At 40.7% G+C, this 14,551-nt stretch overlaps 2 protein-coding genes across 2 annotated transcripts; one reads left to right on the top strand and one right to left on the bottom strand.

Moving 5' to 3' along the window:
• Positions 1-267: 267 nt before the first annotated feature.
• On the bottom strand, positions 268-1,725 carry nr0b2a (nuclear receptor subfamily 0, group B, member 2a). Its single transcript, XM_006795903.3, has 2 exons — positions 1,096-1,725; positions 268-980 (listed from the first exon to the last, which is right to left on the bottom strand). The coding sequence occupies exons 1-2, from the start codon at positions 1,628-1,630 to the stop codon at positions 739-741; spliced, it is 777 nt and encodes a 258-aa protein (XP_006795966.1). The 5' UTR covers positions 1,631-1,725; the 3' UTR covers positions 268-738.
• Positions 1,726-9,314: 7,589 nt separating this feature from the next.
• On the top strand, positions 9,315-14,428 carry gpatch3 (G patch domain containing 3). Its single transcript, XM_087847981.1, has 7 exons — positions 9,315-9,745; positions 11,388-11,848; positions 12,007-12,181; positions 13,387-13,446; positions 13,528-13,649; positions 13,739-13,866; positions 14,217-14,428. Exons 1-7 carry the CDS (start codon positions 9,331-9,333, stop codon positions 14,407-14,409), a joined length of 1,554 nt encoding a protein of 517 aa, XP_087704107.1. The 5' UTR covers positions 9,315-9,330; the 3' UTR covers positions 14,410-14,428.
• The last annotated feature ends 123 nt before the right edge of the window (positions 14,429-14,551 follow it).

Here is a 14,551-nt window from a genome sequence, read left to right as displayed (position 1 = left end):
CTGGACACTGGCGCCACCGGGCCCTCTGACCACCACCAGTAGGCAAACATGGGGTTAGTATCTTGCCCAAGGATATTTGGCATACAGCCAGGAGGCAGCCTGGGATCGAACCACTGACTTTCTGATTAGTGGCTGACCTGCTCTGCCACTAACTACAGCCACCCCATCACCCCAAAATCATCCTTTTACTCCCATTTTCAAGGTATTTGCTTTTTAAGAGCTCTGGCAACAACAAGAATTTAATGTGTACATGTAGTCCTGCACATATCACTGATGGGCCTGCCAATGGAGTGCAGGGGTCAAATGTTCAAACCAGACTGTTAGTATCAGATGTTCCTGCTGGTACATATATTACAAACTTCCCTTTTCAGGTGACCGACACACAATTTCACTCTTCATTTGTGTAAAAAAAATAGATTTATTTGAAAAGTTTTGTAAATGCAAACAATTATTTACAACAGAGAGCTCCCGTCATGAGATCAAGCAAATATATGGACAGTAGGTACACTGTCCTAATGTAGAAAGTCAAATCCAGTTCAGTTGGACGAAATCTTGTCAGACTGGGCTTCAGTGACCTCAGCATCATTTTCAGTGTAAGCAATTCATAACCCCATCTTCAACAATTCACAGTTTTTGTTTTCTTTGAGTTTTGTTTAATAGTAAATGTGTTTTAGAGCAGCCCACCATCAGGCATTCCTTCCTTTCACAAAGACGGAAAAGCTCTAAAATCCACTGCTCCTATCTGCAGAAGAGCATGTCGACCAGCAGCTCCAGCAGGTTCGCCTGTCCTATCACAGGCCGGAAGAAGAGTTCAGTGATGAGGCTGGGGGTGATGCTCTGCAGCACGGAGGCTGTGAGGAGGATTCGAGCAAAGCGGTCCCCATCCCCTGGGTGGAGGAGCTGAACCACCTTGCTTAAGGCCTGCTGAGCTTCCTGTTGCAAGCCTTCCACAAACAGGGCTGCCTTCAAATCTGGTACGTCTGTTGGTGGAAAAACAAAACTGTAAAGTTACATGACTGCTTAATATTGCACATCATTATTAAACCACTGAAAACTGACCAGAGAAAGCTGAAGCTGAACATTTCAAATACATACCTGGATTAAATATCGTGGTCCCTTTGAGGTACGCGTACTCCTTGGGGCTCAAATCCAAACTCCAAAACTTTTTGAGACAAGACACGAGTTTGCTGACACCGGCCATAGTGGGCTGCTCCCTTTCCACCTCAAGGTTCTCAGGTCGGTTCAGGAGGATCTTTTTCAGCATGCTGTCAGTGGGGATGTCCATCACCTCAAAGTCCACGTGCTCTTGGGCCAGACCCAGAATGAAGAGTGGTGCCCAGCAGCTTTTCAGAAGGGCGAACTGGTCGTTTGGAGGCAGCTGGTTAAAGGCGGGCAAGTTTTTCATGAAATTTAGGGTTTTCACAAGAACCGCCGAAGCTTCTTTGCAAATCTCCGATGGCCTTTTCAAGCACACTGTCCGTCGCGCCTCACATTTGCATCTGTGAGGCACTGAATTGTAGCTGAAGTTGCCTTGGCTTGGTCTGCTGCCATCCATTTGGCTCAGGATGTTGTACAGGATAGGATTTGAAGTCCTATCACTGCTGGTTGAACAACAACACGCGCTGTCCATTTTGACCGAGTCACAGATTGTGTGGGCAGTTAAATGAATCCTCTCACAGGATGGGCTCTTCACGAGCTTGTGAGCACAGCTGCTGCTGCTGCTGCTTGGAGTCTCCCTCTATTTATAAGGCCAGCCCAACCTGCTTTAGTGGACCTTGACATGTCAATACGTTCCATATGAAAAACAACTGTGTGCTCTGCCAGGTGACTGGAACAACCCTGGGAAACTGATAAGCTTTTCTCAATGAAAAGGAGCTGCTGAAATAAAGTCTGGCTATCAAGAGGGCTGGGTCTTATCTTGAAACCGGTGTCATTAACCCAGGCAGTACCAAGCTACCAAGGACTGCAAAAGTAATCAGCCCCACAGTGAGCCCCCGCTTGCTGCCAGCTCACACCTGTAATACTGGAAACAGGCCAAAGTAGACTTGGGTCACTGACCTGCGAGATAACTTCAAATAAAGTGTTTCATATTTTTTTTTTCCCAAATAAAAGAGTAAAATCCCAGAAGACAGCTGGAATTTTAAAACTCTAATTTAGTGGAAACTGGTTGTAAACAGCCACCTTGGTGTTATTGTCTTTACCTGACAACGTAAAGCACCCTGAGGCAACTGTTGCTGCGATCTGGCACTATATAAATAAAACCGAATTATTTGGCAATGAATCTTGACAAGCTGAGTTATTACTATTTATATTGTATTTATATTATAGAGCATAGGTGTCAAACTCTGGCCCGCGTGCCAAATTTGGCCCGCAGCCTAATTATATTTGGCCCACGAGGCCATACCAAATTACTATTAGAGCTGGCCTACTGGTATTATACAGCTAATATATATATTGTTTAGTATTAAGCTTTGCTTGTTCCATATTCAGTTTTTCAGCAAAACTTGTTTGAGTCCATAAGAAAAGATTCATTCTTATATCTAGAGGAAGATTTTTTTTTCAATAAATATTAATGTTAGCCCGCGACTTTGTTCCAGTTTTGAATTTTGGCCCACTGTGTATTTGAGTTTGACACCCCTGTTATAGAGGAAGCTTTATATAAGAGAAGTGTAATTCAGCCTCCTCCAGCTCACAAGGGTTGGAAGGTTGGACATGTATTTGATAGAGCAGACATTTATTTTCACTGCCACATTGCAATATAACGACTACAAGCATCCAGTGAAAACGCAAATTCTGCACAAACCTGTGAAGAAGAGCTAGAAAACCTTCTTGTGTGCCACAGGACAACCTTGAATATGGTTCTATTTATGGTACAGAAATAGCGTTTCAGCACTATCACACACTGGTAAATAGACTTTTACTTGCATAGATCAGTTGAAATCAAATTCAAACTGCTTTCTACAGTCTCGCACATCCACACAGCACTATTATCTGTGCCTAAAACACACTCTGATGGATACATCTGGGGGGACTCAGGATTCAGTATATCACCCAGCAGTACTTTGACACCCAGACTGGTGGATCTGCAGCTGCCCAGTGGTATTTATTGTATTTCATGTTTTATATTTGTAACAGATGTTCCAATGAAAAGACCGACACCACTAAAAGTCCAGATCGCTGGCAGTCTCGAGAATCCCTCCCTCCTGTAAAGATTAATCTGTAGTTTGGGAACAGGCAGAGATAACTGGTTAGTGGATCACAGGTCAAGCTTTGTGAAACACGGGGACTTACTATTAAAGCAGGGTCAGGTGATTCTGATGATTCTGAGGCGACTGGAGTGGGTGCGTAGCCGTTTATCTGTTAGCTGGAGAATCCACAGCATCTGTGCAAAATGACCGCTGAGATATTTCAGCCTGCACCCAGGAAGTAGACTGCACCGTACCTGCAGCCCTCCAGCTCTGCCCCATCCACTCAATAAAAAAACAAGAAACGAATGTGTGAGAAACCGCTCTACTGACACAACTGCTACGCACATTTTTTTCTCCCACCACCCCCAAAACAATTATTTTTCACAATTAAACACAAAACCACCTGCATAAAACTGTTATTTATTCTTTGTTATTGGATTTACCTTTGTGAGTTTTGTTTTTGGGGGGATTTGGTTTATTATTTGAGGCTTAAGTGTTTTGTTTTTTTCAGATGTATGTAGGGATTTACTTAAAATTGACCTTGGAAGTTATTCATTTTCAGGGCAAATCTGGAACCAGGAATTTTTAGAAGTGTTCTTTATCATTGTGAGTTGGGATAAAATTGGAAATTGTGTGTCTTATATCTTCACAAATACACACACAACTATTTAAAAAATATTCTCAAGTCAATATAAAAGAAATCCAGATCAGTCTGGATCGAACTCCTGTGTACCGTGAAGGGAATTTCCAGCCCTGGCTGTGGTGTGCAGACTTTACGGTGATTGCCCTGATACGTGCTGTACTGCTGTACTGCGAAAAAATATCTAGTGAACATTTGTACTGGCCATGGCAAATTATTGTCCTCATGAGGTTGATCTTACTTCAGTCTGTGACATTCGTATATCTCTTCATATATCAAACTAACTTTTATGAATTTTCTTTTCAAGTTTCTGAAACTTGAAATGAGCACAACAAACTCCTGTACGTGGAGTTCATGGTGTCCGTAACATGTCGTACACTTTTCCACTTGTCATTTAAATGCATTTATCCTATTTTGTTATCTTCCCCGTACCTGGCACCGAGCTTTGGGGCCGATAAGAAAATGATTTTATTATCGTAAGAAATAAACAAACAACTCAATGTGGAAGACCTCTGGTTTGAACATCCAGTGCCATGAACTATAGACAGTAAAACATTTATGATAGTCAGTGATCCCGGGTGCCACCATATATGATGTACCATCTTCGTTATTTATTGTTATTTAGTGACACATTTGCCAAAAAGCCTGACAAACCCAGAAGCTTGAAACTGGAAGTTTAAGAGGAGGATCTGAACTGCAGGGTACCTGTGTCAAGGTCAGTCCATAAAGTGAATGACCGCAATAAAGAGATTACACAGCAGACACAACTGGCAGCGCCAGTCACCGAATATTTGTTTTATGTTATCAATGCCTTTACTCATTCCTTGAAAGAATACATGAAAAATTTTAACAGCCCTGTTTTTTTCCCAGGGTGATCTCATATGATGGACAGCATCATATCAATCATATGGGACTCAATGTCCGTACTCACAGAAGCCTAATTGAAATTGACCACAGCTTCAAAACACAATAAGACGCACTGGGTTACCTTCAAGAGCGCGCTCCCTTCAGGGAAGTGACCTATAATGCACTCAGCAGCCCTCAGGCTTCATCAAGCATGCTGACAGTTGTAAATGCTTTTGATAAGGCCCGTGTTTATAGAGGTTTGGAGCAGGCACAGACGGGCACGGAGGACAGACGTTTATCTCTGCCAGGACAGTAAAACGAAACGTCCTTCATACTATAAGTAGAACAACCACTGTGTTCGGAGTAAAGGGAAGCAAGATGGTGATGAAGTATGATGTCACAGACAGGAGCTGAAGACTGTTTTCCTAATATCTTCAATATTCATGCACCTTAAAAGAATTTATTGGGACACTTTACTGTAAGTGCATTACTGGATTTGTGGGAATATGAGTCAACAAGTGGCTCAGACTCATCTTCACAGTTTTCCCAAAACACTGACTGACTGACTGACTGACTGAACTTCCACTGCTTCCAGTTTTTTCAGGCCACTGAACGTTCCGTGTTGCAGCAGCTCCGTGCTACCACGTGGGTGCATGATGGACGTCATGTGTTGAACATGACTTTTGGCCTTGACCTACTGCTAATACAGAGGTTCATTTGCCTGGTTCCATTTTAATAAGGTCATCAACCCAAAGATGATTCACACAGGGTGGCCTCATGGGAACATGTACTCTGGAGAAGAAAAAAAAAAACCCAGAATCACTCAAAAATAAAAATTCAGATTGAAATTGCATTTTTATACACACTGAACTTTAATTGCAGTGAAATAAAAAAAAAAATAAATTTAAAGATGTTTTTGAAGTTGTTTTTTGTTTTTGAAGCCCTTCAGTCTCAGATGCCATCTTATGTTTATGGGTCTGCAGTTGGCACCAGTAACGGCCTTAATTTGGGTCGAGGATCATCCAGCTTCTTGATGGACAGTCAACTGGATCCTCTGGCTGAGTGCTTGTGAAATTTTTTTGGGTCTTCCACTTTTTTGTTCCATAACCTTCAGGATCATTTAAGAAGTGACTGTCTTACTGTATCCCACCTCAGCAGCGATGGCGCACTGCGAGAGACCCCGCTTGTGCAGTTCAACAACCCGACCACGTTCAAAAAGAGAAAGTTTTTTTTTGCCTTTGCCTTCAGAACGTTATGACAGTGTGACTACCTGACAGAAAATGTCAATGAATCCACATTTCTGCACAGATTTGGCCTTTTAAAGGCACGTGGTCATAAACCTTCATCAGCTGTAAAACAGCTTGTTTCAGTTTAAGCGTTGTTTTCAATAAACATGTTTTATCTCACTCCCATTTCTTCTTGTTGCATGTTGAAGCTCTACTTGGAACCTTGTTAAGATATAAACATCAAAATATGATTTTTTTTTTTGCCATTTTTCAAGTGGTCTTAAACTTTTGATCGGGACTGTATATAATAGACACCCAGCAAATTTTTTGATTTATACCTGCTTCATGTTAGAATCTGTTCATGCATTTAAAACGTTTGATTTCTTTTTCTGTGTATTCCTTAACAAATAGACTGAAATACTTTGTTTCATTAATATCTGAAAGGCTGCAGCAGGATATATTTGTATACAGTGGCTTGTAAAAAATATTTGGCCCCCTTGAACTTTTCCACATTTTGTCACATTACAGCCACAAACATGAATCAATTTCATTGGAATTCCACGTGAACGACCAACACAAAGTGGTGTACACGTGAGAAGTGGAATGAAAATCATACATGATCCCAAACATTTTTTACAAATAATTAACTGCAAAGTATGCCAAAGCTTTTATTGCATTGGTTTTGGGATCATTGTCACGATGAAAAATGAAGCTACTGCCAATCAGATGCTTTCCACGTGTTATTGAATGGTCGTTCAAAATCTGACTGTTCATAATTTCACCAATTGTGAAAAGATCCCCAACACCACTGAAATTTTAAGGACACACTGCACACCATGCTGAGATATGCCAAGTTTTGAATGTCCTTGTTGGTGTGCAAATACTATTTTATGTATTTCAAATTGTGTTATCTTTGGCATTTTGCATAAGTTTGACTAAACAAGTGGGAACTAATCATGTGTTCTTTGCCACTTAAAATTGGTTCTTTGCTTAGCTGTCTGCGTGTACACACAACACAGGTTCATCTCTTGAGTTAGGTGGCTGTTTTATGATCTAATCACATATTAACCACATCTACTGTTGTTTAATTTTTATTTTATTTTTACATCACACACGTTCACACATGCACATTCTCAAGAATTTGTTTGAACTTCCACTAATCAGGAGGATGATGACTAATGCACGGTGTGTGTGTAATATGATGTGTGACATAATGTCAGAGTCCAGACACCCGAGTCTAGTTTTACTGCCCATTACTATAAAAATACAACAATAAAAGCTGAGGTGAAGGACAAAGCAAGGGTTAACTTTGGGTTAATGAACTCTGACTAGATATATTTCTCAGCTGCCTCTTTCTCTTTTACCCTTTTACTAGTCATGTTAACTTAAACAGTTTTGAACAACTCTTGGTGTATTTCTAATGAAATGAAGGTTTTACTGTGACCATTATTAAAGAGGCAGAATTGGCAACTTATAGTCAGTGTGAAAAAAATATACCTGTGCAACCAAGTGAGACATGATTAAACCTGTTGTCTATCAAAGCACATTGATGCCACTTTGATGTGACCTCTTATAATATATACTGTATGAAAACATTAAGACAATGCTTAAGCAGTTCTAGTAATCCAATGGTCTATTTACTGAGCTATCGGTATTGGCATGTATGATGGCAGATAAAAGAACATTTTAAAACTAAAGGAAAAATTGGAGAAAGACCGATCAACTATGTAAAGACACATAAACAACATTAACAATGTTAGCAGCATTTGAAGGAATCTGAATGCAACTTCTGTGTTCATAACTTACCTGTTTGGGATGCCACAAACACAGCAACCAGCTGACCTGTGTAAAATCGAGCGGACGGTATTATTGTTGGTTGGGCTCTAATTTTTTAACTTGATGTTTATGATTCTGGATTTTCCTGACCAATCTTGCATCACTTTGTTTTCCACAAATTACACAGCACATTTATGTACAGACTTTAAACACCAAAAATCCAACCATTAAGACCCAATATGTGATTTTAAGCAATCTGATTATATATTTTGAGCAGCACTGGTTACTGGCGGTGTGGATGTCGGGGGGGATTTCACAGTGAAAATATAAAAAGGATCAAGACTGGTGATTGTTTGGATATGGTCTGGATTTTTGTGATGATTGTATTTTGGGTCCCTGCATTAGTTTTATTTTTATATTGCTGCTTTTCTTTCTTTAATGTTTATTTGTATTTCTGTTAGTTCCTGTTTTGGACTTTGAATTCAAGCTGATTATGAAAAATGCTTTTTATTTTTTTCTGTCTGTCTGTAGTCAGGTGTTGGGGTCCTGAAACCTGTGACTGACAGACACACACACACAAGCTGGTACATGTGAATGTCCACTGTATCTACATTGTACACTAAATAAATAAATGTTTAAATACTGACATTCAAAGTTGAGCTAACCGTTTCTGTACTCCTTCCTTTACTCCACTGCATTTGTCTGACAGCCACTTATTAAATTTTGAGATTACAGTGAAAAACTGTGGATCTCTGGATTCTGTGATTTTTAATTTGATATTTTCTGCTAAACTGAATGAGGACGTGTTCCTTTATGGGTTGAGAGCCTTTTCCTTCTGATATATAAAGAGTTAAAAACGGTCTTGGCTGTAACAAGCTATGTTCAAAGGTAAACGGGGCTGTTTTCTGAGTCCATAAAAAAGGCTGACTTTTAAGAGCTACCTTAAAAGTCAGCCTTTGACAGGCTTTGACAGGTCAGGGACGCTATAAACGCAACACTCATATATATTATGATGTGTTGATGTATATTAAACTGTACGCACATTATAAAAAAGCAAGCTTAAATGAGCTCAACATTAAACATTTACATCCGTAAAACATGCATAAACAATATAATGCAGCAGTCTCATAAAACGAAAAACAGCATATGCAATAGTAGAAAGAGAAAAAGTACTTTCAGAAAAGACGTTAAGACGAGAGATATGCTCTTCAGATATCCTAGATTTAATTATTATGGAGAATTCAGCAAAAGGGAATAAAAAGGAGGGATTTCCCGGGCTGTTTTTATTTAATCAGATTTAATTAATTAAAATGTTTTGCTCATAACACCTAAAAATTGCGCAGAAAAAAATATTATTGCTCATTTTGAGATTAAAATCGAATTAAACTATAATATATTCCGACTTTTAGAAAAAAGGTCGAAATATTATTTTCAGATAATTCTTTCAAATAACTCCCTGAAAAAGTTCCTGCAGGTTTTGCCAAGATGTCTTCTTGCGTTTAAGTTGAATACTTTATGATTTTTTTGACATGGTTAATAATTGTTATTTGTAATTATTACTAATGAACGTTTATGAATTGATGAGCTTTACTTCTGTAACGTCTGCGGAAGCGGATATGACGTCATTTACAAACGTTCCTGAAGATAAACAATCATGGCGGACGCTGAAGCTGACCCTCCGGTGTATTTTGCAATAACCAGCATTCCTGTCGCGTTTCGCTCAGCGGACCTGAGGAATTATTTCAGTCAGTTCATAGAAAGCGGAGGTTTTCATTGTTTTCACTACCGACACAGGCCGGAGGTTCTCAGGGAGTCCGGAGCGCCTGAGAGCTCGGTGTCTGGAGATGACTCGGAGCCCCGTTCCTCATCTTCGGAGTCCGCTGAGCTAACAAAGATCACAGCCGAGTCAAAGCCGGCGGTGAGGTCGTGCTGCTGCATCGTCTCAGTTCGCGCTAAGGACGCTGAGAGGTTCGTGAGGATGTATGCGGGGAACCACTGGATCGACGCGAAGGGAAACTGGCTGGCAAGACGATGTGTTATCAAGAGAGTCAAAGTTTCCAATGACAAAGGTGAATAATGTCATATGCGACGTATTAATGTAGCACATGACACATTAGTCATTGACAGGTCATGGTGAGGAGTATTAGTTATCATCCAGTGATAAAAGCTGTAGTTCCTGTGCCTCTGTTGTGAGCCTTAGAAGAAAATCACAGCCAGAATTATAAAAATCAGAAATTATTTATTTATCTTATATTTGGGGAAATGCTTTTAAATCAACAAAGCAAAACTGAATTTTAAAAGATGTGGAGAATTATTAAAACGTATTACCTCCAGGATGATTTCCTGGATCTGTCCTTGTGGCTGTGAAGCTGACATGGGTGAAGGTATATTTTGCTGTTAACTGTAAGGTAGCATCTGCCTCCATCTCCTATCCCTTGAAGAAGATGCAAAGGACAGGATTGAGATGGAGGGAGATGAGCTGTGGTGACCCCCTAAGGAGAGCAGCTGAAAGAAGAAGACAGACATTACAATTGGCTGGGTCTTATATACTTTAACTTTTTTCTTCTACATGAACACTTGCTGTGCTTCCTACAGCTTGTCTCCTTCACCAATTCATAGGAGCACTTTTTAAATTGCTTTCTGTCTAACACTCACACTCTGATGGATGAGAGAAACTTTGTTAGTTGCTGAAGCTGCTCAAAATACAAGTCAGTATTGTAACACTTCTCCAGTCTGTATGCCAGGGATCAAAGCTTCTGATTAGTAGACATGCTCTACCTCTCAAGTTACAGTCACCCCACAGTGTTGGAGAGAGATTCCAAAAGATCTGCCGTGGGCAGCACTTATTGGAGAGAAGACAGGAAAGCTGGGACAAAGAGCATGGGCAAGACACACAGTAAATGGCCGTGGGGCAGATTTGAACTTAGGCCTCTCTTAGGCAATAGCGTTATGGCACACGGGTCTCCTATACTGGTGTCTGAAAGAACTTGATTTTATTTGGAAGAGACCTCCAGCTGAACCAGGCTCAGGCTGGAGCATATAGACAACAAGCAGGACTAAAAAAAAAGTTAAGCTCATGCAGTAGTGGCATATTAAACATATGGGGAATGGAGACTATATGCTCAGTGCATCATGGGAAGCCTCAGCCCAGCACCTTGAGCCTGTAGCAAAAAAAAAAATATGACTATGATGTTAACTATAAGCTTTATCAATAAGGAAAGTTTAAATCCTAACCTTCAACGTAGAAGAGGTGTCTGTCTCCTGAATCCAAACTGGGAGCTGGATCCACTGGGGAGGACCTGACAGCTAAAGGCTCTGACTCCCATTCTACTTTTGGAAACTCCATAAATCATAAGCCTGCTGAGAGTGCTACTGGGATGATATTAAACTGTAAGGTCTTTAAGATAAGATGGAGGCTTTGTATGTGAGGAAAAGGATTTAAAATTCAGTTCTGGTTTTAACAAGAAGCCAGTGAAGAGAAGCCAGTATGGGGAAAAATATGATCTCTCTTTCTAGTGCCTGTCTGCACTCTCGTTGCGGCATTTTGTTTTGTTTTGGTTTTCACTGAAGGCTTTATGAGAAGTTTTTAGGAGAACCTGACAGTAAGGAATTACAATGACCCAGCCTAGAAGTAAGAGATGCACGAACCTTTCACATCATGTGGTTTTTGTCACTGTTTGTACATGTATTATTATTTTTTCTTTCTTTCAGATGACGGATCTTTCCCCTATAAAACAAAGTATGAACAGCGGCACCGCGTTTCCTTAACAGAGCGATTCACAGAGGCCGACCTCAGAAGCCTCTCCGAACTGAATCCACCTGCTCTGATGCAGAACGGGAATGTGGGCACACCCGTAAAAGTGTTTCTCCAGCTCATCCAAGCCTGTCGCCTGCCTCCACGCCTCATTCGGAAACTGGGGCTCACTTTCCCCAAGACCAGTTCCAACCGTCGCTATGGGAACGTGCCCTTCCAGTACCATGACACTTGCACACTTCCAGCCACAGAAGAGACTGTATTAACAGCTGCTGGACATGAAATATCAGGACCAGGTACTTTGCCTGGTTCATCCTTAGGATCGAGGCAGCTGGGTGATAACACAGAAACCACTGAGGCTGATGAAGCACAGAAGGAAGACGCAGAGGAAGAGGATGCGCAGTCGAATGCTGATGATGTAGGTTCAGTTCAGACCTGTCAACCAGCTGTCTGTCAGCGTGTTGGATAAATGTGTTGGTTTTAGTTTGTGTCGGCTGTCCACTAGGCGCAGCCTAACTAAAATCATCATCATCCCTTTATTGTAGTTTGCTAATTTCTTCATGTGATTGATTGTAGGACGATGACTGCTGTGAGGAGTGGGAACGCCACGAGGCTTTGCATGACGATGTAACAAGCCAGGAGCGAATCAAAGAGAGACTGTTTGAAGAAGAGATTGAGCTGAAGTGGGAAAAAGGAGGCTCAGGTCTGGTGTTCTACACTGATGCTCAGTACTGGCAAGAGGAAGAAGGAGGTAGGCACCAAAAACACTAATGCACTTTGAAGAAAAAAGCTTGCATACTATACTGTGTTAATAAACAAGCAATGGGGTGTGCAGGTTATTAAGCAAACTTTAGGTAAAATAGGTGTGGAAAGGCAAACTGAAAGTGTCTGTATGTGTTAAGAAATCAATTCAGTCGAGATGCTGACAAACAAATTCCGCTCTACAATAACATACATTAAAAGATAATTGCAAATATACTCACACTGGCCGCTTTGTTAGATACACCTCTTCAGTAGCTTGCTAATTCAAAAATTCGATCAGCCAAGCCAACATGCCAGCAACTGAATGAGTTTAGGCATGCAAACTTGGTGAGGACGACCTGCTGAAGCTTAAACCAAGCATCAGAATAGGGAAGAAAGCTGGTTTAAATAACTTGAAGCATAGTTGTTGCTGTCAGACAGTTTGAGTTTGGTCTGAGTATTTCAAAAACTGCTGATCTTCCGGCGTTTTTCGCACACAACCATCTGTCGGGTTTACAGAAAACGGTCCAAAAACAAGCAAATATAAAGTGAGCAGCAAATTGTGGGTGAAAATGCCTCCTTTGGTGTCAGAGGAGAACAGCCAGACGTCTTTATGAGTGAAAGCAACAGTAGCTCAAATAATCACTTGTTAAAAAAAGGGGGGCAGAACAGCATCTCTGAATATGTTAAACCTTGAAGCTCATGGGCTACAGCAGCAGATGTCTTCTAAGAACAGGAAACTGATGTTCACAAAAGTTCAATAACTCCGGACAAAAGAAGACTGGAAAAAACGTTGGAAACATCGGAACATCAGAATTAGGAGTAACCAACATGGAAGCATGGATTCATCCTGCCTTGTGTCAACTGCTGGGGTGTGGAATATTTTCTTAGCACACTTTGGGGTTCTTAGTACCAACTGACCATCATTTAAATGTCACAATCTACTTTTGTGTTGCTACTCGCCATGAACATCCATCTTTATGACAACAGTGTACCCATTTCCAGCAGGATAACAAGCCACATGAAAACACTGAGATCATCACTAAACTGGTTTCTTGAACATGACAATGAGTTCACTGTTCTCAAATGGCACAGTCACCAGATCTCAATTCAATAGAGGGATGTGGTGTAACCAGAGATTTACATCATGAACAAATAGCTAACAAAACAACAGCGACTGTGTGACTACATTCATGTGTTTCTCTCGTTTTTCAGACTTTGATGAACAAACAGCCGATGACTGGGATGTTGACATGAGTGTTTACTATGATAAAGGTAACTTTTTTTTACCCTAATTAACTAAACTGTGCTCTATTAATGCAGAGTCAGATTTCCTATAACCAAGTCCTTTTACAGATGGAGGTGACATGGATGCTCGAGATTACGTCACAATGCGGTATGAAAAGAGGCTGAGGGAGGGTCGTGAAGATGGATCGGGGCACAATCAGTCTATTGGCCGCTTTGAGAGGTTCACTAAGGTGAGGAGGTTGCCATCACTTATAACTTAATGTAATCTTTCCTCTTGTTATACATCAGATAACGGCACATATATTTTTTCTCTGATTAGGGCTTTGGGCGTCGTGTGATGGAGAAACATGGATGGAGGGAAGGTGAAGGCCTGGGAAACAGCCAGATTGGAATTTCTGAAGCGCTTGAAAATGACGGGCAACATCCCAACTGTAAAAGAGGCTTTGGGTGAGCATGAGCACAATCAACGGAAGATTTTGATAGACTTTGCTCTCCAGCTGATGGCAGGTCGCTTGTTGAAGGCTCAGGTGTCAATCAATACTGCTATTCTTCAGTCTCATTGGTAGTTGTTTCGATCTTATGGAGGAAGTTAAAAGAAGTTAATTTTACATCCAACCCACTTCCCAACGCCAGCAGTTATTCCGCCCTTAGTCACTTGAAATTGCAGGATGTCACTCACTTTGCTTCCAGTGTGGATGCAGCTTAACAGCTAATATATGCTAATATAATTTTAAGCTTTGGTATGTGAGGTAGGTGATGCTGATGCTGTGTTGTTTTTTTCCTTTTCTTTTTTGCAGGTATCATGGAGAGAAATTGGTCTTACATCCTATAAAAAAGGCCAGAACAGATTATCATATAACTACAGTGTATGATAAACCCAAAGACATAGACAGAGGCGATACCTTGCTGAGACGGCAGCCGAACACAAGTATGAAGTACAGAGGGTGGCAACCAGGTGGCAGCATTGGCCCACAAAGATCTCAAAGATGACTTTAATAAAATTTAATTAAAACCATTTTAACATCATGGAACTCTTTTTTTAAACACACACCTATATCTGTATCTCTCTCTCTCTCTATATATATATACGTTAAAATCCTTTTTTCATGTGATTAGTGTCTCTAATTTTTAA

This window comes from Neolamprologus brichardi, chromosome 11 (genome assembly GCF_056152115.1).
Source record: "Neolamprologus brichardi isolate AB-2024 chromosome 11, ASM5615211v1, whole genome shotgun sequence".
Lineage (NCBI taxonomy): Eukaryota > Metazoa > Chordata > Actinopteri > Cichliformes > Cichlidae > Neolamprologus > Neolamprologus brichardi.
This window is presented reverse-complemented; position numbering and strand designations above follow the sequence as displayed.